This window comes from Panthera leo, chromosome A1 (genome assembly GCF_018350215.1).
Source record: "Panthera leo isolate Ple1 chromosome A1, P.leo_Ple1_pat1.1, whole genome shotgun sequence".
NCBI lineage: Eukaryota > Metazoa > Chordata > Mammalia > Carnivora > Felidae > Panthera > Panthera leo.
The window spans coordinates 88,035,446-88,058,679 of record NC_056679.1 but is presented as its reverse complement, the minus strand read 5'-3'; the positions used below and the strand labels follow the sequence as shown (position 1 = coordinate 88,058,679).

Sequence of the window (23,234 nt, the reverse complement as noted above, 5' to 3'; positions counted from 1 at the left end):
CAGAGGGCGGGTGGGGTGCAGCCATGCTGCACCAGCTGACACATGACCGGGGTGTCGGCCGACAGATCCCACGGTGGAGGTGGTCAGTGCCATGCAGGACCTGGCCGTGGAGGAGGGCGGCCCAGCCGAGCTCCTCTGCCAGTACTCGAGGCCTGTGCAGGCCACGTGGAAGATGGACGAGCAGGAGGTGTGCGCTGACGGGCGCCGTGTCATCATAGAGCAGGACTGGACCGTGGCCAGGCTGTCGTTCAGGCCGGCCTTGCCCTGCGACAGTGGCATCTATTCTTGTGAGGCTGCGGGCACCCGTGTGGTGGCCCTGCTGCAGGTGCAAGGTGAGGCCTTGCACGGCTCCAGCGTGGTTGGGGCCATCCTTCCTGGTGCAGAGGCGGGTGTGACTGTCAGCATTATGTGGCCGTGCTGGAAAAACAGGGCCCCAACAGGCAGGCCTCTGCTCTTCCTGGAGCTGCCTGATGGGACAGGAGGGAGGTACTGGGCTGCATGCCCTGAGTCCCTGATCTTAGGTGGGGCACTGGAGCCCTGTGTCCCTGTCTGCACACAGCAAGGATACCCTTGTGTCCCAGGGGGACACAGCAAGGTCCCCCTGTGGGGGACCAGGGGTGGGGGGGGGCATTTGACTGCAGCCCCCAGGGGAGGGACATCATTTGGCCGCTGCCAGTTCCTGGTTGGGAAGATCGGAACACTGCCCAGTGAGGAGTGATCTGGAGGCGGTAGTGAGAGGGCCATCCAAGCCAGGACAAGCAGGTCCTGGTTCTGTAAACAGTGATGTTTTTAAAACACCTTTTTCTGGTCCCGGGAGGCACAGCTCGGAATAGACAGCAATCCCTCCCTCCAGGGGGCTGTCCCTCTGGGAGCTGAAGTTAGACGTGACAGCAGCTATGGGGAGGGGCTGCCCTTTGAGCCCAGACCTGAGGGAGGCGGGGGGGTGCAGCTGAGGCATGAGACCATCTGGGATGGGTAGGGTACAGTGGAGCCCAGAGAGGCAGAAAGGGCAGGGGCTCACTGCTGCTTTGACATCTGGGATGTCTAACCCCCATTGGTGCTGTTGATTCTGATGTGGGCAGGAAAGGAGCTGGGATGTGGGGAAGTCTGGTCTGTGGTATGAGGAGCCCGGGAGTGGGACGGTGGCCAGAAGAGGGACATGGGTGGGTCCTGTGGGGGTGTCTGCTCTGAGATGCCCTACCCCATTCACTCCCTGGGGCTTCGTGTCCAGAGCAGATGCCCCTACCTGCAGGGCATGTGTACTCTGTGGATAAGCTGGGATTGAGCACTAGGGCTGTGAATAGGTTCTAGTTGGGTATGTATCCCAGAGAGCAGTTGGGGCTGTGGTTGCCCCATCCCCCATTGCCCAGGTCAGGCTCTGTAGCGGCTTCCTGAAGTCATGTGGGTCAAGGTCACACCCTTCCCAGCATCCAGACCAGCCCTGGGTCACCTGGTTCTCCTTTCCTGCCTCACATGTGCCCTGCCCAGCTCAGTCATGCCCAGCCTGAGATTCTTCCTCCTCCAGGAAGTTGCTCAGACTTCCCACTGGCATCACTGTACAGGCGGTGTATCATGGGAATGGGCCGTGGCAGGTGGTAAGCCTGGGCTGCTGTTGGGGCCAGGCAAGCCCAGTCCTGAGCTCATGGCTTAACACATCAAACACACATCCACCTATTAAGTCTGGTGTACTGTGCGAACGAGAGAGCTGGAGAGGGGTGGGGAAGTAGGGCAGGGGTCTCTCTGGTCCCTGTGAGTGAGGGGAGCAGCCCAGCATGTCTGATAGTGCTGGCTGAGGATTGGGAAGAAAGGGGGCCATTTTCAGAGTCCCACACTGCAACCTGGGCAGGGGCATATAACTCTTGCTGGGGGCAGGGTTTGAGCCTGGCTGTGGGCTGGGCAGCTTTGGGAATACCTGTGAGGCTTCTCACCTGTCTGGTATGGAGAAGCATCCCCTCCCTGACCACCAGCCAAGGCAGGCTACCAGCGTGGTGATGGTATGGGAGTGGGCAGGGCCTCAAGAGGCCCCCGTGGTGGCCCCATGTGGACACCGTGCACTGCCCTCCACTGGGCCACATGCTGGTCAGCCCTTAAGCCCTTCTAATGGGGGTGGGCTCTTCCACGTAACTCTGCAGGGGGCCCTGGGGCAGAGGGCCCCAGCGCACCCTGAGCCGCCGCCTTCCCCGCAGCCAAGAACACAGTGGTGCGCAGCCTGGAGAACGTGGACGCACTCGAAGGCGGCGAGGCGCTGTTCGAGTGCCAGCTGTCCCGCCCCGAGGTGGCCGCCCACACCTGGTTGCTGGACGACGAGCCTGTGCGAACCTCTGAGAACGCGGAGGTGGTCTACTTCGAGAACGGCCTGCGGCACTTGCTGCTGCTCAAAAACCTGCGGCCGCAGGACAGCTGCCGGGTGACCTTCCTGGCAGGGGACGTGGTGACGTCCGCGTTCCTCACAGTCAGAGGTTAGGGGTGCGGGGCGGGGCTGAGGCCTCGCGGGGGGGGGGGGCGGGCGTGTATCTGGAGACCCCTCCCACCGGCTGCCGCTCAGCGGGTGTGTGGGGTCTCTTGAGACCCCTCCCACCGCATCCTCGCTGTGGAGGTACAGGGCTGGGGGCTGAGGACGTTGGCGGTGGAGGGGGGGGGCGTCGGTCTTTTGAGACCCCTCCTGCCAGATGCTGGACTTCCTTCTCTGCCAGGAGCAGGGGGGCGGGGCTGGCGGGACCTGGTGGCCGGGAGGTTTCCCAGCCCTGCCTCCAGGCCGGCGCGCTCACCGCATACCCCGGACCCCGCAGGCTGGCGCCTGGAGGTACTGGAGTCCCCGCAGGACGCGGCCGTGCGAGCCGGTGGGCAGGTCCGCTTCAGCTGCACGCTCAGTGAGGCGGTGCCGGTGGGCGAGGCGACGTGGTACATCAACGGGGCCGCCGTACAGCCGGACGACTGCAACTGGACGGTCACCGCCGACGGCAGCCACCACACCCTGCAGCTGCGCAGTGCCCAGCCACAGCACGCTGGCGAGGTCACCTTCGCCGCCCGCGACGCTGTGGCCTCCGCGCGGCTCACCGTACTAGGTGGGTGGTTTGGGCCGCCTGCGGGCAGGCAGGTTGCGACCAGGGTTCTGCTGTTCCAGCCCCAGAGGCTGCCATCCAGGTAGGCTCAGGGTACACTGTCTTCCTGGCTCTGAAGCGCACGACCTTTGTGCTCTCAGACGGTCGGGGCCACCAAGTACAGGGGCTCGTGGGCCAGTGCCCACTTCTCACCCCAGGATCAGAAACCAGACAGGCAGGGCTGGGCACCCGCGGGCGCGGACGGGGAGCCTCCACTGACCAGCTCCGTCCCCGCAGGCCTCCCAGACCCTCCAGAGGACGCAGAGGTGGTGGCGCGCAGCGGCCGTTCAGTAACGCTGTCCTGGGTGGCGCCTGCAAGCGACGGTGGCGGCGGTCTCTGCGGCTATAGGGTGGAGATGAAGGCGGCGGCCACAGGCGAGTGGCGGCTGTGCCATGAGCTGGTGCCTGGGCCTGAGTGCGTGGTGGACGGCCTGGCCCCCGGGGAGACCTACCGCTTCCGCGTGGCAGCAGTGGGCCCAGCGGGGGCTGGGGAGCCCGTACACCTGCCGCAGACAGTGAAGCTCGGTGAGTGGCTGGCCTTCCTAAGGTGGGTGGTGGTAGTCCCGCCTGGAGCGCTCCAGACCTCCCCAAGATGGAGAGCCCCAGCGCGTCCTTTCTGAAGTGGCTTTGTTTCCGGCAGAGCCCCTGGAGCCGGTGCCTGCGGCCAGCGCCCCCGTGCCTGCGGTCCCCACCCCCGTGTCTTCAGTCCCCGTGCCTGTGGCCCCGGTTCCTGCGCACCCAGCTCCCACACCTCCCCCTCCCGAGAGCCGGCAGGTGGCTGCCGGCGAGGACGTGTGTCTGGAGTGCGAGGTGGCCGAGGCGGGCGAGGTGGTGTGGCTGAAGGGGGCGGAGGTCATCCAACCCAGCGGGCGCTTCCAGGTTCTCTGCCAGGGTCAGCGGCGGATGCTGGTGATCCGGGGCTTCTCAGCGGAGGACCAGGGGGAGTACCACTGTGGCCTCACCAGAGACCCGGCCTCCTCTGCAGCTGCCTCCTTCCAGGGTGTGTCCTTGGGACCCAGCTAAGGTGGGGGTGGGGGTAGGGTGGGGCGGGTGGGGGTAAGCCAGCCCCTCCTCTTCATTAGCTCCTTGATCCTCTTGGGGAGCCCCTCTCACACCAAAGAAGACTGAGGTCTGGTGGGGAGATGCACAGACCCGTGTGGCTGAGTCTCTTGTCACAAATCATAGAGCTGGTACCTCAAGCCACACTGCTCCCTGAGCACGTCCTGGCCAACACATCCCTTGGTACCCACTGCTGGTCCCCTAAGCTCTCGGACCCTGCCTTCTGAGCCTCCTCCTCATGCACAGGGACCTCTTGTGCTCTGAGACCTCCCACTACGAGCGTCCCCACTCTGACCACATTCCCCTGTGCTCTGACCCCCCCCCCCCCCACTATGAGCCTCCCCACTCTGACCACCTTCACCTGGTGCTCTGAACCCCCACTATGAGCCTCCCTACTCTGATGGCCTCTCCCCTATGCTCTGAGCCCCCCACTATGAGCCTCCCCACTCTGACCACCTCTCCCCTGTGCTCTGAAACCCCCACTATAAGCCTCCCCACTCTGACCACCTCTCCCCTGTGCTCTGAAACCCCCACTATAAGCCTCCCCACTCTGACCACCTCTCCCCTGTGCTCTGAAGCCCCCACTATGAGCCTCCCCACTCTGACCACCTTCCCCTGTGCTCTGAACCCCCCACTATGAGCCTCCCCACTCTGACCACCTCTCCCCTGTGCTCTGAACCCCCCGCTATGAGCCTCCCCACTCTGACCACCTTCCCCTGTGCTCTGAACCCCCTCACACTATTTGTCCCACTGCATCTGCACTGATCCTGGCCCCGTGCTCCCCTGGGCTCACTCCTCCTGTGCAGGTGCCCAAGGTAGGGTGAAGTCTGGCTTCAGCAGGGGAAGCTGAGGATGAGAGGGCAGTTCAGAGCCTCTGAAACTTCATAAAGACTGGACCTCCAGAAAACCCTGGTGGCCCAGGGAGGTGCCAGAGGCCTACTGAGGGGAACCACACAGCCGCCATGGCCAGCCTGGGGTCGAGGGTCTGTCCCGACTCTGCTGACCAGTCTCCTGTCCTTCTTAGTGGTGCTGACCACGGGATCTGACGACGAGACCCCTGCACAGCCCAGCCTGCCCCCCGAGGCAGCCCAGGAGGGTGACCTGCACCTGCTGTGGGAGGCCCTGGCCCGGAAGCGTCGCATGAGCCGTGAACCCACGCTGGACTCCATCAGTGAGCTGCCCGAGGAGGATGGTCGTTCACCACGCCCGCGGCAGGAGGTAGAAGAAGCGGCCCCAGACCTCTCTGAGGACTACTCCACAGCAGACGAGCTGGCACGCACTGGCGAAGCCGACCTCTCGCATACCAGCTCTGACGATGAGTCCCGGGCAGGCACTCCCTCCCTGGTTACCTACCTCAAGAAGGCTGGGAAACCCAGCACCTCACCACTGGCCAGCAAGGTGAGTGTCCAGTGTGGCCTTTGAAGAGAGGCCTGGATGTCTCAGATCTTCATCAGCCATATGCCCACCCATTTCTCCATTATCCATACATCTGTCCATCTAACATCCATTTATACAACCACCTATCCACTCACCACTCATCTGCCATCCATTCTCTGTCCATGCATCCATCCATCCACTACCAACCCACCCATCTATGCATCCATCGATCCACCATTCACCATCCATCCATCCTTCCACCATTCACCCACCCATCCACCACCTACCCATCCATCCATCCATCCACCATCCCCCCACCCACCCATCCATCCATCCACCCACCCATCCATCATTCACCATCCATCCACCCATCCATCCATCCATCCACCATTCACCCATCCACCACCCATCCCTCCATCCACCATCCCCACCCATCCATCCATCCATCCACTATTCATCCATCCATCCATCCATCCATCCATCCATCCATTTACCCACCCATCCACCACCCATCCATCCATCCATCCATCCACCATTCACCCATCCACCACCCATCCCTCCATCCACCATCCCCACCCACCCATCCATCCATCCACTATTCATCCATCCATCCATCCATCCACCATTTACCCACCCATCCACCACCCATCCATCCATCCATCCATCCACCATTCACCCACCCACCCATCCCTCCATCCAACATTCCCCACCCACCCATCCCTTCATCCACTATCCCCCACCCACCCATCCCCCATCCACCCATCCACCCACCCACCCACCATTCACCCACCCACCCATCCACCATTCACCATCCATCCATCCATCCATCCATCCGCCACTTACCCACCCATCCATCCACCATCCCCCACCCACCCAACCATCCATCCACCATCCACCCACCCATCTCCCACCACCCATGCATCCTCCCACCCACCATCCACCTGGCTGTTAAGAGCTAAACTGGTCTCTCTGTGGTGTTCCTCACAACCTGTCAGTCCCTGTCCATGTAACCATTAGAAATGATTTCAGGGAGGGTGGGCTTGCCTCTCGGTGGCAATAGGAGTCATAAGGCATCCAGCCTCTGTGAAAGTTATGCAATTTCAGGCAGGCAGAAGGCAGAGCAGCATGGTGAAGTGAAACATGAGCTTTGCTTCCAGCTTCCTGTATGTCCCTGCACTGTCCTTTCTCCGTCATGGGCCTCAGTTTCCCCTCCTTACCTGTGCACACAGCTTGGGATCCCTGCAGTTGGGAAGCCACCGAAGCATCAGGAACAGCTACCTGCAGCTCACCCACCCCTGGGAAACCTGAGGGCTGAAGACCTGGGTGACCTGTCCATGGACAAGGCAGCGGTGAAGATCCAGGCTGCCTTCAAAGGCTACAAGGTCCGCAAAGAGATGAAGCAGCAGGAAGGACCCGTGTTCTCCCGCACGTTTGGGGACACTGAGGCACAGGTGGGGGATGTCTTGCGTCTGGAGTGTGTGGTGTCCAGCAAGGCGGATGTGCGTGCTCGCTGGCTGAAGGACGGCGTGGAGCTGACTGACGGCCGGCACCACCACATCGACCAGCTTGGGGACGGCACTTGCTGTCTGCTGGTGACGGGCCTGGGCCGTGCAGACGCTGGCCGCTACACCTGCCAGGTGAGCAGCAAGTTCGGCCACGTGGCCCACAGCGCCTGTGTGGTAGTCAGCGGGACGGAGAGCGAGGCGGAGAGCTCCTCTGGGGGCGAGCTGGATGACGCCTTCCGCCGAGCAGCCCGGCGGCTGCACCGCCTGTTCCGCACCAAGGGCCCGGCCGAAGTATCGGACGAAGAGATCTTCCTGAGCGCAGACGAGGGCCCGGCGGAGCCGGAGGAGCCGGGGGACTGGCGGACGTACCGCGAAGAAGAGCACTTTGTCTACATTCGCTTCGAGGCGCTTGCCGAGGCCCACCGTGCGGCCACCTGCTTCCGGGAGATGTTTGGCACCATGGGCATCGGCGTGGACATCACCCTGTCAGAGCAGGGGCCCCGGGGGGTGGAGATGCGCATCAGCAAGGTGGCTCCTGCCCCCGCAGCAGCTCAGGAGGTGGTGCCCCGGCCGCTGACCACAGACGCCGGTGAGTCTGCGCGCTGTCTGTGGCTGGGCCAGAAGGGGGAGGGGCGACAAGGGAGGAGGGGTGGGGGCAGGGTCTGGAGGGGAAGGGCGGGAAGGGGAGGGGCGGGACCACGAAGGGAGAGGGGCGACAAGGGGGAGAGGCGGGGTCAGGGCTTGGAGGGGGAGGACAGGAAGGGAGAGGGCGGGGCCTGGAAGAGGAGGAGCGGGGCTGGAAAGGGAGGGCGGGGCAGGGAAAGAGGGGGCGGGGCCTGGAAGGGGGAGGGGCCTGGGATGAGGAGGGCTGGGGCGGTAAAGGGTGGAGCCTAGAATGGGATGGGGCGGGGCGTAGAAAGGAAGGTGGGGCGGGGCCTGGAAGGGAGGGTGGAGAGGGGCCTGGAAGGGAGGGTGGAGCAGGGCCGGGAGGGGGAGGGGCAGGGCCGGTGTGACCTGGGTCAGCTGAAGACTCAGGGAGCTGGCTGGGCTCCAGCTTGGGGCCACTGCGGATGCAGCTGCCCCGAGCTGGAGGAGCCCTGAATTTGGGGTTAGAGCTCGGTTTAAGTCCAGCTCTGTCTGTTACATGCTAGCCACTCTGAGCCTCAGTGTTGTCTATGAAGTGGGTATAGGAATATGGACTTTCCAGAGTTTGTGTTTGCTCCGTGAGGGTTTGGGGTAAAACCAGTATAAAAGGTGGCATTCCACGGCCCCCATCTTCTGCTCCAGCAACTAAAATTACTTTTAAAGCTACTCCACCATTCCCTTGTGTTTCCCTAGGAGTAAAGAAGGTATATAACCCCCATGGCCTCATGTCTGGAAACCTCCCCTGTGCAATTATGGGCCATTCTCACGCTTGCAGCCCACACGACTTCTGTCTCTCCTTACCTGCTCCTCCTACCTGTTTCCTGCCCACTATCCCTCTGGCTTCTCAGTGGCTTGAGATGCAGGCTGGCAAGGAGAGGATCCTCCTAGAGAACAGGGGTGAAGCTGGCAGACGCAGAATTATGTTTAGCCCCGGGGTCTGCAAGCACTCCCACGTGAATGGGTGCCGTGAACTGGATGCACGTTGAGCCGCTGGCAGCTGGGCTGACTGGTGGAGACCCTGGGGCCAGCTCACTGCATACCCTGCCTGACCCTCCCAGCCCCAGTGTTCCTGACTGAGCTGCAGAATCAGGAGGTGCAGGACGGGTACCCCGTGAGCTTCGACTGTGTGGTGACAGGCCAGCCGGTGCCCACCGTGTGCTGGTTCAAGGATGGCAGGATGCTGGAGGAGGATGACCACTACATGATCAGTGAGGACCAACAGGGCGGCCACCAGCTCATCATCACTGCAGTGGTACCTGCAGACATGGGTGTCTACCGCTGCATGGCTGAGAACAGCATGGGTGTGTCGTCCACCAAGGCAGAGCTCCGTGTGGACCGTGAGTGTGGCAGCCCCCAGAGAGCACTGGTTTTGGATCGGACAGGATGTGGAGCCTCATATCTTGTGGCTGGGGTGGGGGCAGAGACCTTATCTCCTTGGGAGGTGCCTAGGCTGGGGAGGGGCCTGGGACAGTTTGGAGGTGTCTGGCACACTTGGGCGGTTACCTATGGCACAACAAGAAATATGTACTTGGTCTTGTTCCGGGTTCCTAGCACACAGTTCTTAAATCCCTGGAAGTTTCCCGAGTGATAAGGGACCAGGAGGCATGTTGTATTCTAATGCCGAGACTCCTGGTGGGCCTCAGGACAAGTACATCCATTTGATTGTTGACAGAAGTGCAAGGGCAATTAAGTGGAGGCAGGATAGAATTTCAGATTCAAGGATAGAATCTCAAGTAGTGCTGGAGTCATTGGGACATTTATAGGCAAAGAATTAGACCTTGGCTTTATACAAAAATTAGCTCAAAATGGACTATATATGTAAATGTTAAATACAAAACTATGAAGGTTTCAGGAAAAAAAAATAGGGAAAAATATTTAGGATCCAGGAGAACACTTCTTAGATTTGATACTAAGCACACCCATAAAAGGGAAAATTGGTAAAAGTTATGAATGTTTGCTCTGAGAAAGACCCCGTGCAGAGGGTTGTCAGAGTACAGGATGGGAGAAGGTATCTGCAAACCACATATCTAGTAAAGGACTTTATCTAAAAATATATACAATAAATTCTACCTCTGAAACCAATAAAAATAAGGAAAGCATGAAATATATGTGCAGGAAAACTTTGGTTTGTGAGCATAATTCATTCCGGAAGCATGTTTGTAATCCAAAGTGCTCGTATATCAAAGCAAATTTCCCCATAAGAAATAATAGAAACTCAGATGATTTGCTCCACAGCCCCCAAATACTCATATAAAAATGATTACAATACTGTAATATAATGCAAAATAATCAAGAAAATACAAAATATAAAGAAAAATTAACATGTACTTACCCTGAAAACGTTTGTGGCTGGTGTAAGGGAGACAAGGGAGAGGAGGATTATTGTGTAGGGCAACCTTCACTATCACTAATGGAATCACTGCTATCTATTGGTTCCATGGAACCTTCTGCATGGGGGCCATTTTATACACTCACATGGATGTTGACCTCACTACAGTATTAATAAACTCTTGTCACATATTGAATGTAACTGTCAATAAGGCGGCAGAGGAAATGATCTATATCTGCAGGCAGCCTGACCTAGAATGAAGCTAAGCATTCCTACCTAAGCTCACTCTTGTATGGAAAAGCAAAGGGCCGTCCATAGGTGATTGGAAGTGACAAAAAAAAAACAGAAAAAAAAAAACCAAAAAAAAAAAACCACAAGTGCCAGTTGTGGGCACCTTCCAATGTTTTGAAAAACCACTGATTTCTGTGAAATGCCATGGCCTGAGACTGAGCATGAGCATCTGAGCATAGAAGACAATCACCCACAATCCTGCAGTGAGAGAGAAAGAGAGAAAGAGAGAGAGAGAGAACCATTGACTCAGTTGTAATCATGTGACATTCAGTGTCACATACTACTCATATTGCAACACATCGCTCAGTTTATCAAGTTAAAATTTATTAGAAATGTTTGCTCATCTTGTGGAATGCTCGCAGAACAAGTTGTTCACAATCCACAGTTTTACTGTGTATATAAAGAATGGTCAACAGTAAACAATAAAAAAAAAGAAATTAAAAATCCAGTTAGAACAGGAGCAAAAGACATGTCCAGATGTTTCACACCAGAGGACACCCTGAAGGCAAATAACATGGAAGATATTCACCATCATTAGCCACCAGGGAAATGCTGATCAAAACCCCAGCAAGACATCACTCTACACTTAGCAGGATGGCTAAAATAAAAAATAGAGATAACACCCAGTGCTGGCGAGGAGGCAGAGAAACAGGATTGATTATGCATTGCTGGCAGGAATGTAACATGGTACACTCCATCTGGAAAAGAGGGTGGCAGTCAGTTACAAAACCAACCGCATAGCTAACATGTAATGCAACAGTTGCTGTTTTTGGTGTTTATCCCAGAGAAATGAAATCCTAAATTCATAATAAAACTTGTACCCAAAGGCTCTTAGCAACCTTATTCTCAACAGCCGGTAACTGGTCACAACCCAGCTGTCCTTCAGTGGGCGATGGTTACATGGTGATACAGCCATTGTAGGGAACACTGCTTGGCAAGGAAAAGGGATGTGTCAGTGTCACCTTCTGTAGTTATGACACAAGCGACCTCGGTTGCTGGAGACTGAAGGGTATATAAGGTCTGAGAAAAACTAGGTTATCTCTAACAGATTCACGGGAGGCCAAAGCAAACCTCCCCCATCCCAGCTTTGGCGGGCACTTCTAAGACCTGTATATGAGTTTCCAAGGGGCTGGGAACACAGGGGCCCAGGAGAGGTCATCAAGCAACACTAACAAGATGTAGGGCCAAATGTGGAGTCAGTATCATCAGCACAACTGCACACAACAGTAAGTCAGTTACCTCGAATGAGACCAGATTGTGTGTTTACCCAGTAGGAGATATTTCATTCTGCTGTGTAGATCTGGATTTCCATCTGCTCTCACTTTCTTTCTGCCTGAGGGACATCTTTCTGCATCTTTTTTGTAGTCTGGGTATGCTAGAGTTCTCTCAGCTTTTGTATGCCTGAAAGAAACGTCTATTTCTGTTTTGGTTCTGGAAGATATTTTTGTTAGGACGTTTTTTTTTTTTTTCTCTTTTTCATTCCTTAAAGGTGCTGTTCCACTGTTTACTAACTTGCATTGTTTCCACCTGAGAAATAGGATGCCATTCTTACCTTTGTTTCTCTGTGCAAAATTTGCCTTTTCTCTTGGGATTTAAAATGTTTAGATATTTACACACCATCGAAGTTGTTGTTTAAAAATGTGCAATTCAGTGGATTGTAGTATATTCATAATGTTGTGCGACCAGCATGACCATCCAGTGCCAGAGTGTTGCAGACTTTGAATCTGAAGTTCTCTCGTGTCCAGCAAGAGAGCAGATGCAGAATTGCATATGAGAGAGGCTAATGTCCGGGAGGAGACAAGAGCCCCAAACAGGGGTTTCGTCTCTGTATTGATTGAACTCTCAAGGTTTTACATATGTGATGAACTTGCTGAAGAAACCAATAAGCTAGGGACCAATAACTTGTGTGTGTAACAAGCAAAGGGTTCGGGGGGCAAGTGGCATTAGAAGTTGAGATTAAATCTGAGTGTGGTTTTGATTTGTATTTCCCTGATAAGGAGCGACGTTGAGCATCTTTTCATGTGGAGGTTCCTCAGAAAATTAAAAATAGACCTACCCTATGACCCAGCAATAGCACTGCTAGGAATTTACCCAAGGGATACAGGAGTACTGATGCATAGGGGCACTTGTACCCCAATGTTTATAGCAGCACTCTCAACAATAGCCAAATTATGGAAAGAGCCTAAATGTCCACCAACTGATGAATGGATAAAGAAATTGTGGTTTATATACACAATGGAGTACTACATGGCAATGAGAAAGAACGAAATATGGCCCTTTGTAGCAACGTGGATGGAACTGGAGAGTGTGATGCTAAGTGAAATAAGCCATACAGAGAAAGACAGATACCGTATGTTTTCACTCTTATGTGGATCCTGAGAAACTTAACAGAAACCCATGGAGGAGGGGAAGGAAAAAAAAAAAAAAGAGGTTAGAGTGGGAGAGAGCCAAAGCATAAGAGACTCTTAAAAACTGAGAACAAACTGAGGATTGATGGGGGGTGGGAGGGAGGGGAGGGTGGGTGATGGGTATTGAGGAGGGCACCTTTTGGGATGAGCACTGGGTGTTGTATGGAAACCAATTTGACAATAAATTTCATATATTGAAAAAAAAAAGTTGAGATTAAAGCACAATGATACACCAGATGGACAGTGTTTCTCTGTGGGTGATACAGCCAAGCAGCTCCTATCTCCAAAGTGTAAGGTTGCTGGAGCAGGGTGCCTCAAGGCTAACAAAGCACCTTTTCTCTAGCTAACTTCGGGTGCTTCTACCCTGTAGTGGCTTTCCGCCTCTAACTGGTCTTGGACACTTTCATCCTGTTGAGGCGGCTTTCCATCCTAAGCCTTGTTAACTCATTAGTGCAAGCTCAGGGAATTATTATTTTTATTTTTTTAACATTTACTTATTTTTGAGAGACAGAGTGCAAGTGGGGGAGGGGCAGAGAGAGATTGAGAGACAGAGAGAGAGGGAGAGAGAATCTGAAGCAGGCTCCAGGCTCTGAGCTGTCAGTACAGAACCCAAGGTGGGGCTTAAACTCTAGAACTGCGAGATCATGACCTGAGCTGAAGTTGACGCCTGAGTCACCCAGGCGCCCCCAAGCTAAGGGAATTCTTACTCTTATTTCCCACACCAGAGCATTTCTGTCATCCCAGAAAGAAACCCTGTGTCCATTCACTGTCAATCCCCACTCTGCCTTCCCTGGCCCCTGGAGACCACTAAGCTACTTTCTGTCTCTGTGGGTTTGCCTGTTCTGGACATTTCATATAAATGGAATCATATGATACGTGGCCTTTTGTGTCTGGTTCCTGTCACTGAACATGTCCCAGAGATCTATGTGTGTTGTAAAATACATCAGTACCTCATCTGTTTTTCAGGTTGAACAATACTCCCTTGTATGTGGACTGCTTATCCATTCATCAGGTGGTGTTTATCAATCACTTGTCTTGGGTCTTATAAGTAATGCTGTTGCACACATCTGTGTACAAGTAATTGTGTTTTGTGACATACGTGTTCAGTTCTCTTGGACACATACCTAGGAGTGGAATCATGTGGTCATATGGCAATTCTGTGGCTAACTCTTGGAGGAATGGCCATGCTCTACAGGGGCTGTGCCATTGTCAATTCCCACCAGCAATGGATGCAGGTTCGAATTCCCTACATCCTCATCAGTACTTGTTATTATTCACCTTTTTATTTATTAAAAAAATTTAATGTTTATTTATTTATGAGAGAGACAGCGAGCAGGGGATGGGCAGAGGGAGGGAGACAGAGGATCCTGTACTGTCAGCACAGAGCCTGATGTGGGACTCAAACCCACAAACCTTAAGATCATGACCTGCGGCAAAGTTGGACACTCAACCAGACTGAGCCACCCAGGGGTTTTTAGTAATTGCTGCCCTAAGCAGTGTGGTTTTGACCTGCATTTCCCTGGTGACTAATGATGTTGAGTATCTTTTCATGTATCTTTTATTGGATATTTGTGTATGTTTTTTGGGGGAAATGTCTACTCAGGTCTTTTCCCCATTTTCAGATTGGGTTTTGATTTTGAGTTGTAGGAGTTCTTTATATATTCTGCGTACTAGGCCATTATCAAATATATGATTTTTGAACATTTTTCCCCATTCTGAGGGTTTTCTTTCCACTTTCTTGATACACAAAATTTTCAATTTGATGAAGTCCACTACTTTTCCTTTGCTTGCTTGTACTTTTGTTGTGACGTCTACAAGACCATCACCTAGTTTTTGCTATAAACATTTACAACCATGCTTTCCTCTAAGAGTTTTACAGGTTTAGCTCTGACATTTAGGTTTGCTTTTTGTATATGGTGAGAGGCTAAGGGCCCAAATTCATCCTTGTCTTGTGGAAATCCAATGTTCCAGCACTGTTTGTGGAAAAGACTATTTTCCTCCATAAGATGGTCCTGGAACTCTTGTCAAAATCTCATTTCCATGAAACAAGTGGGTTTATTTCTGGGCTCTTCATTCTGTCTCATTTATCCATGATCTGACCATCATGCCACCAGCATGCTGTCTTGATGGCTGTAGCTTCATTGTAAGTTTTGACATCTAGACATGTGGGTCCTCCAACTTTGCTCTCGTTCAAGACTGTTTTGAGCCTCTGGGTCCTTTGCATTTCTACATGAGTTTTAGGATCAGTGTGTCTGCAGACCTTCTTGAGATCCTCCTCGGAGGTGGGGCCCAGGAAGCTGGGCTTATTCCCTCCCTCTACTGAAAGGAAAGACTTCCTGAGCACCTGATCCACAGATTGTGAAAGTTTCCAGTCTGACTAGAAACACAGTATCCTCCGCACTGTGTCCATGGCCCCTTCAGAGGTCTCTTACCCCATGTGCACATGCCAGTCAGTGCTTTGCTGACCCTCCAGTGAGAGGGTCCCCACTCTGTGTGCAGCTCTCTCTTCTCTGGCTTCTGTCCTGTGGACTCCAGCAGCCTTCATCTTCCAGGATGCCAGCTCTGTCTCCTCAACTCAGGGTCTACCTGGCTCTGCCAACCTCAGTTTCCCCTCCTAGACCTGGACACTGAAGGCAGGAAGCTGGGGTGATCGCAGGGCTCACCATTATTTCCTATCTGTAAGGGATCAACAGGAAATTCTCTGACACCAGCTGGGGGTCCTACAATTCACTCAGCTCTGGCCCCATCTATGTGGAGATGGCATCAGACCCCACAGGCTCAGCCCCACAAGACCACCCCCACTTCAGACGCCAACCCCAAGTCCAGACATCACCTGTGCTCTGACCCACAGGCAACAGATCACAGGTTCCCACAGCCCCTCCTCGGGTCTGATGAATGTGCTGGAGGGACTCAGAGAGCTCAGGGAAATGTTTGACTTGCTAGATTAGTGGTTTATTACAAAAGGATATAACTCAGGGATAGCCCGTTAGAAGAGACGCCCAGATCAAGATGCTGGGGAAGGGATGGGAAGCTTCCATGCCTCTCCAGGCACGTCATTCTCCCCACGTCTCTACGTGCTCCCCAGCCTTCAATCCCCCCAACGCTGAGACTGTCCCTCTGAGTTTTCATGGGGGCTTCATTGCATAGACATGATCGATTAACCCATTGTCCATTGGTGATTGATTCCATCTCCCCTTCCCAGAGGTCAGGGGCAGGACTGAAGCCTCCAACTCTCTGGTCCCATGGTGGGGTCCACAGGCCACCAGCCGCCATCCCTAGGGGCTTTCTAAAGTCACCACAACAACATGAACTTGGGCTTGTTATGAACACCATGACACCTTCATTGCTGTCTTCAGTTGGGAAACCCAAGGGCTTTAGGACCTCTAAGCCAGGAACAGTGACAAGGGCCGAGTCCGTATTTCTTATAAATCACACTATCACAGCCATTGTCCCACATATTCTGTATGGGGGAAGGGGAGGCTGTTGGGGCTACTGCAGCAGGGACCACAGAGCAGGTGGTAGAAACAACAGAAGTGTACTGCTCGTGGCTGCAGTCAAGCTCTTCCTCGCATGGGGTTGCTTCCTGTCAGGGCACTAATGCCATTGCCATGGTGGGGGCTCCGCTGTCAGGAGCTCCTGACTCCCTGACTACCTCCCAGAGCACCTGCTCTTGACACCAGCACACTGCAGGTTTCCACATTTGAGGTCAAGGGGACACGAACATCCTGCCTACAGCAGAGGGTGAGTCCAGACCCTGTTACTCCTTCACGGCTGGCTGTATATGTCACTCCTTGTTCCCTAGCGGGGAAGACTGGAGGATATAGCCTTGGCCTCTCTCTGCCAGTCACAAGGCCCAGCGTCACCCAGTATTGACAATTTGTTGGGACTTGCAGTTAGATACAGGCCTGGAAACATGGAGACAGCCTGGGGTGTGGAAGGGACACCGTCTACCATGTGCCCCATGGCCTCTCCCCCAGGAGTGTCAGTGGCTCCTAGGGATGGACTCGCACTGAGAGCCAGGTGGCTAGCCTCTGGTGGGGGGCCATGCCTGGGCAGGTGGGGCACAGAGCTCACACCAGCCACTGTTCCTCTACCAGTGACCAGCACGGACTATGAAACTGCGGCCGATGCCACGGAGACCTCCTCCTACTTCAGCGCCCAAGGCTACCTGTCCAGGTAGAGGTCCATGTGGACGCAGGCAGCACCCAGCAGGCTGGTGGTGCAGGCCCAGGGTGGGCGGCAGTGCTGGCCTGGGCAGACGGAACCTGAGTCCTGGAGCTCTCAGCCAGGCCCTGGCAGTGTCCTGCCAGCAAGCAGGGGTCTGCAGGAGCCATCCAGGCCTGACCCCTTGCTGGTCCACCTCATGCCCCTTCTCTGTTCTCCCACCAGCCGGGAGCAAGAGGGCACAGAGTCTACCTCAGAGGAGGGGCAGCTGCCCCAGGTGGTGGAGGAGATGAAGGACCTCCAGGTGGCCCCTGGCACGCGCCTGGCCAAGTTCCAGCTCAAAGTGAAAGGTGAGGAAGAGAGACAGATGGCCCGGAGCGCCATCTGGACAGTGGAGGCTGGGTGGGCATGGGGGCCAGGGGGTTCTGAGGGCAGGGCATGCTGGCCGGGGGCTGTGTGCTGACCAGTCCCCTGTGGTCCCAGGCTACCCAGCGCCACGGCTGTACTGGTTCAAAGACGGGCAGCCCCTGACGGCTTCTGCACACATCCGCATGGCTGACAGGAAGACGATTCACACCCTGGAGGTTGTATCTGTCACCAAGGAGGATGCCGGCCAGTACTCAGCTTACATTAGCAATGCCGTGGGCGCCGCCTACTCATCAGCCCGGCTGCTGGTCCGAGGTGGGTGCGGGGGACTGGGTGTCCCCACCTGGGCAGTGCAAGTGGCCTGGGTGGGGGCAGGCAGGCAGTGAAACAGACCCACAAGTGTGGGAGCACCAGGAGACTGCGGAGGAGGAGGTCAGGAGTCACTTTTGGAGGATGGGTATGAGCTCCTTTGTCCCAAGTTCTGAGCATCGCAAGGTGCTCCCAGGTCACGCCAGAGGGAGTGGCCGAGGGACCCAGCTCTGCCCAGGCTTCACTCGCCCTTGGGTACCACCCCACGTGCTGGCTCCAGATCAACGCCCACACTCTTGGGGCCGTGGAGGGGTGTGTGTATGAGAGTGGGTGGGACACCCCTACAGACTCCTACCCCCAGCAGGTGCACAGGCCCAGAGGAGGGAGGCCCCCTGGTGCTACAGGCCTGACTTCCATTTCTTGCCTCTTTCAGGCCCCAAAGATCCCGAAGAGAAGCCAGAATCAGGTGAGCCGACTCGGGTGGGCAGAGGTGGGTGGGTGGCTCAGCAAAGTGAGTGAGGGACACAGCGTCGCAGGTGGAGGAGGGTGCACTGTAGGCTGTGGAGACCCAACCTCCAGATGGGATGGGGCTGAGACCTGGGAGGGGGGCCTTGGTGCCCCGAGGATGGGGAGCAGGGGTTCGACATGCATTCATCACCAATGCTTGCTGTTTCTCCAGATGTGTACCAGCAGCTGGTGCCGCCCCGATTCCTGGAAAGATTCACCTCCAAGAAAGTGAAGAAAGGCTCCAGCATCACCTTTTCAGTGAAGGTGGAAGGTGGGGCCCTCCTACTGTCCTGCCCCTTGACAAGGACAGCCAAACCCAGGATCAGAGCGGGCCCCGCCCCCTTCCTACCTAGGACTCTTCCCTCAGGATCAGAGCGGGGCTTGCCCTCTCCCCACCTAGGACTCCTCCCCCAGGTTCAGAGCGGGGGCCCTTCCCTCTTCCCACCTGGCACTCCTCCCCCAGGCTCAGAGCGAGCCCCTCCCTCTTCCCACCTGGGACTCCTTCCTCCCCCAGGCTGAGCGGGGCCCCTCCCTCTTCCCACCTGGGACTCCTCCCCCAGGATCAGAGAGGGCCCTACCCTCTTCCTACCTAGGACTCCCCCCAAGGCCCTTCAGTCTTCCCATCTCCCCAAGTCTCCCTCACTGTTCCCTCCTGCCCACAGGGTGCCCGGCCCCAGCCGTGCACTGGCTGCGGGAGGAGGCTGAGCGAGGCGTGCTGTGGATTGGCCGTGACACGCCAGGCTACACGGTGGCCAGCTCTGCACAGCAGCACAGTCTGGTCCTGCTGGATGTGGGCAGACAGCACCAGGGCACATACACCTGCATCGCCAGCAACAGTGCTGGCCAGGCCCTCTGCTCCGCTAGCCTGCACATCTCTGGCCGTGAGTGGGCGTGGGTGACTGCGGGCAGCTGACCTTCACTGAGCCCCCGACCCAGAGCCCTCTCCTGTTGGCCCCCTGAACACAGAGCCCCATGGGCCAGCTCCCACCCCTGTCTTGTAGGCTCTGCATAGCTGGATGAGACCCTCCTAGAAACCCCCTGCCCCCCTGAGTGTTATTCTCCTGGGCCCCACTCCACCTTGGGGCTCCCAAGGGCGAGGGTCAAGGTTCCTGCTGGGGGGTAGACACCCTGGGTCGGGTCCCCGCCAGAATTGGCTCAGGGCTGTGGAGCGTCATCCTGAGGCTCACCCTGTTCTCCTGACAGTGCCCAAGGAGGCAGGGGCAGCAGAGGAGCATGCTGGGGTGAAGGAGGCCCTCATCTCCACCTTCCTGCAGGGGTGAGTAGGGGAAGCAGGTCAGCAGCAGCAGGCCTGGGAGTGGGGCGTTGCTGCCCTTGGGAGGGAACCCCATCCAGACTGCAGCCCAGCCTTGCCCCTCAAGGACTCTGTGGCTTGGGCCGGCCCTGTCCCTCTCTGTGCCTCAGTGTCCCCACTGTAACACCAGGGCTTCGGCTGAAGCATTCCCTCAGGATGCCCCTCCCCTTTAGGACCCAAGCCGTCTCCACGCAGATGTCAGAACCTGCAGGTTTCACTGATCTTGCTGGGCAGAGGAAAGGTATGGGCTGATTGGGAGCAGGGAGCAGGGTGGGGGTCAATGCACCCAGTGCAGGGGTGAGGCATGGAGGAGGCTGCTCCAGGCCCACAGCTTCTCCAGAAATACCTGCTTGTCCTCTCTGGGCCAGGGCTTCCTGCCCTCTCCTGGGCCTGATTCTGAATGCTAGTTGGTGTCAAGGCCATTTCTGAGCCTTGCAGATCTGACCCTTGGCTCACAGCTCACGCCCAGCGGGCTGTGTGGATGCCTGGCCTGGACACAGGTGGCAGTGATGGCTAGGTGAAGGCAGTGCAGGAGGCAGGTGCTGGGCATGCCAGTATCCAGACCTGATCGGTCCTGGATTCTCCCCCGTCCCCAGCAGGGTCCTTCGGTTCATTTCCTGGCCACCTGCACAGGGCCTTCTGGCACCTTGGGGTATTTGTAACTTTTTAATGGAAAGCAGGGAGTCTGCACAGAAGTAGAGAAGGGAAGGCCATGTGCTCTGTGTGCTGGTTGCCCACCTTTGGGATCACTTCTCGGCTGACCCCCACTCATCCAGGCAGCCCTCATTCACTCTTGACCCGACCCTGCAAAGCTTCCAGCAGTGATGGCCCCAAGTCTGTGCATTCCTCTGCACTGCTGACACTTGAGCCCAGGTCCAGGCCTGGAGAGCACAGGTCTGCAGGGCCTGCAGCTAGCTGAGCCAGCTTCTGGTCCCCAGGAGAGCCGATGGCGGTGGAGGCCCGTAGCCACTTGTCCTTGGCCGAGGTGGGCACAGAGGAGTTCCTGCAGAAGCTCACCTCCCAGATCACAGAGATAGTGTCGGCCAAGATCACACAGGGTGAGGGCGCCGCTGGCTGTGGGGCAAGGGTAGGGGCAGTGACTGAATTCCCTTGTCCATGCACCCTGGGGACCCACGGGGAGGGGATATGGGCCAGGCCCTTCCTGGGCATCACATGCCCTATGCCCCCAGCCAAGCTGCAGGTGCCTGGAGGTGACAGCGATGAGGAATCTAAGACACCGTCTGCATCCCCCTGGCATGGCCGTTCCCGCCCCTCCTCCAGCGTCCAGGAGTCATCCTCGGAGTCGGAGGATGGGGACTCCCGTGGCGAGGTGCTCTGATGGGGCAGTGGGGGGCAGGCAGCGGGCAGGGCACCGGTGGGGGGAGGAGTGGGAGCATAATACTGCCACCTGGGATGGCCTGGACCCCTGGGCCCTCTGGGGTGGCCTCACTGCCACCCTGATGGGATTTCCATCAGCAGAGTTGGGTTGAGCTTGTCCTGGAACTTCTGGAACCTCAGGATGGCTTCTCCCCCAACGTGATGCCAGGCACTCCACAGCCTCAGGAGGCCCGGCTGGCTCCAGTCTGGGTTTTCCCCGCTCTGGGGTCTTTGTGGGGGCTGTGGGGGCCTTGGTAGGTCAGGCTGGCATCCCTCTGGTCTGACTCGGCATCATCCCCCCCAGATCTTCGACATCTATGTGGTCACGGCTGACTACCTGCCCCTGGGGGCCGAGCAGGATGCCATCTCACTGCGGGAGGGCCAGTATGTGGAAGTGCTGGACTCCGCCCACCCGCTGCGCTGGCTTGTGCGCACCAAGCCCACCAAGTCCAGCCCCTCACGGCAGGGCTGGGTGTCCCCTGCCTACCTGGACAGGCGGCTCAAGGTACCAGATGGCTGGGGTGGGGTCCTGGGATGGACCCCTGGGTCCTCCCACAGGGCAGGGCTGGGCCAGAGACTGGACCACCTGCCACCGTCCCCCATTTTCTCACCAGCTGTCACCCGAGTGGGGGCCCACCGAGGCCCCCGAGTTCCCGGGGGAGGCCGTGTCTGAGGATGAATACAAGACAAGGCTAAGGTGAGGGTCCGGCAGGCAGGGGCAGGAGCGGCTTTGTGGCCTCCAGGTAGCCTTGGGGGTGCTGCCCACATTGCCGGGCTTGTTCTGAAGGTGGGTGGCGGTGGGCTGCATGGGAGGAGGAAGCTGCCTGCCCCCCTCAGGAGCTCCTGGGTCTCTCCTCACCCCATCCCCTCCCAGCTCCATCATCCAGGAGCTGCTGAGCTCTGAGCAGGCCTTTGTGGGCAAGCTGCAGTTCCTGCAAAGCCACCACATGCAGCACCTGGACCACTGCCCCCATGTACCTGCGGCTGTGGCCTCCCAGAAGGCTGTCATCTTTCGAAACGTGCAGGACATCAGCCATTTCCACAGCAGGTGGGTGGGTAGGCAGGCCCCACGGCTGCTCCGGAGCCCCCAGGTGTGCACACAGACACGTGCACATGGGCCAGCCAGGCATGCACAAAGGTACAAGCACACGTGACAGTCACAAGTGCACAAAGACGAATGCATGCATATCAGTGATGCACCTGCACACATGCACACATGCTCACGCATGCCTGAGAGAACTTCACTGACTGGGTTTACCCACTGGCGCACCACACCCCTGTTTACGGGCACAGATGTCCCTAGGAACACAGGCATGTGTACCTGGCTCGCCCACAGAAGCGCCTGCAGTATCCTTGCCTGCTGCCAGCACCCATATGTGAGAACGCTCCAGAAACTTCTCCAAACACATGAGAGGCACGTCCCACGACATGCACTTCTGTGTACACAGATACAGGTGTGCATACCTGCATTCAGACGCACACTCTGACACGTGTGGGCATGCATGTGTACACGACACACACACGTCATGTGTGCAGATGTGGATGCCCTCACACACCGCACCTGCAGCCTCCCCAGCCCAGACCTGGGCAGCAGCCTGTTTCTCCCCCAGCCTGAGGGCTCGCCATCCCCCTGACCACTGTCCCCTGTTCTGCAGCTTCCAGAGGGAGCTGCAGCAGTGTGACACGGATGACGATGTGGCCATGTGCTTCATCAAGAACCAGGCGGCCTTTGAGAAGTACCTGGAGTTCCTGGTAGGCCGCGTACAAGCCGAGTCTGCGGTGGTCAGCACAGCAGTGCAGGAGTTCTACAAGGTGCCCCCCCAGCCCGTGCCTCATAGTTTTCTGAGAAAAGCAGGGTCCCTGAAGCTCTGGGCTCAGCTTCAGAGGGTGACACCGCAGGGGGCAGGAGGAGGGTGTGAGGCCCACCGGAGGGAGGAGCAGTGCATGTGTATGCGCATGTGCATGTACCCCACGCCCCAGCCCTTCAGCTTTCCGCCCTGGTAACACTGGCCATCGGGGGTGCACATGTGTGTCCCCAACCCCGTGCTGCGGTTCCCACAGAAATACACGGAAGACGTGCTGTCAGCCTTAGACCCCTCGCAGCCACCACTGCCGCCCCTGCAGCACTTCCTAGAACAGCCTGTGGAGCGGGTCCAGCAGTACCAGGCCCTGCTCAAGGTACAGGCCGCCGCGTGGCCACCCTCCCTGGCCTTGGTGGGCAGTCGGGCAGACGGGCAGGCGGTGGGGCTCGGGCCTGACGCCTTCTCCCCCAGGAGCTGATCCGCAACAAGGCGAGAAACAGGCAGAACTGCGCGCTGTTGGAGCAGGCGTATGCCGTGGTGTCGGCCCTGCCGCAGCGCGCTGAGAACCAACTGCACGTGTCGCTCATGGAGAACTACCCGGGCACCCTGCAGGCCCTGGGCGAGCCCATCCGCCAGGTGCTGGGCGCGGTGGAGGGCCTGGCGGGGCCACGTGGGTGGGGGG

At 56.9% G+C, this 23,234-nt stretch overlaps 1 protein-coding gene across 1 annotated transcript in view; it reads left to right on the top strand.

Annotated features, from left to right (window-relative positions):
• The window catches only part of OBSCN (obscurin, cytoskeletal calmodulin and titin-interacting RhoGEF), a 159,294-nt gene that overhangs the window by 106,509 nt on the left and 29,551 nt on the right, over positions 1-23,234 (top strand). The window contains exons 51-73 of the mRNA XM_042931633.1: positions 2,187-2,459; positions 2,790-3,065; positions 3,339-3,626; positions 3,742-4,101; positions 5,185-5,558; positions 6,767-7,631; positions 8,746-9,024; positions 16,813-16,891; positions 17,105-17,229; positions 17,363-17,560; positions 17,988-18,020; positions 18,234-18,332; positions 18,724-18,942; positions 19,265-19,337; positions 19,547-19,614; positions 20,312-20,431; positions 20,564-20,703; positions 21,055-21,255; positions 21,365-21,447; positions 21,625-21,798; positions 22,406-22,562; positions 22,812-22,928; positions 23,024-23,188. Of these exons, the coding sequence (XP_042787567.1) occupies positions 2,187-2,459; positions 2,790-3,065; positions 3,339-3,626; positions 3,742-4,101; positions 5,185-5,558; positions 6,767-7,631; positions 8,746-9,024; positions 16,813-16,891; positions 17,105-17,229; positions 17,363-17,560; positions 17,988-18,020; positions 18,234-18,332; positions 18,724-18,942; positions 19,265-19,337; positions 19,547-19,614; positions 20,312-20,431; positions 20,564-20,703; positions 21,055-21,255; positions 21,365-21,447; positions 21,625-21,798; positions 22,406-22,562; positions 22,812-22,928; positions 23,024-23,188 (4,766 nt within the window). The remainder of the gene's footprint in view (positions 1-2,186; positions 2,460-2,789; positions 3,066-3,338; positions 3,627-3,741; positions 4,102-5,184; positions 5,559-6,766; positions 7,632-8,745; positions 9,025-16,812; positions 16,892-17,104; positions 17,230-17,362; positions 17,561-17,987; positions 18,021-18,233; positions 18,333-18,723; positions 18,943-19,264; positions 19,338-19,546; positions 19,615-20,311; positions 20,432-20,563; positions 20,704-21,054; positions 21,256-21,364; positions 21,448-21,624; positions 21,799-22,405; positions 22,563-22,811; positions 22,929-23,023; positions 23,189-23,234) is intronic.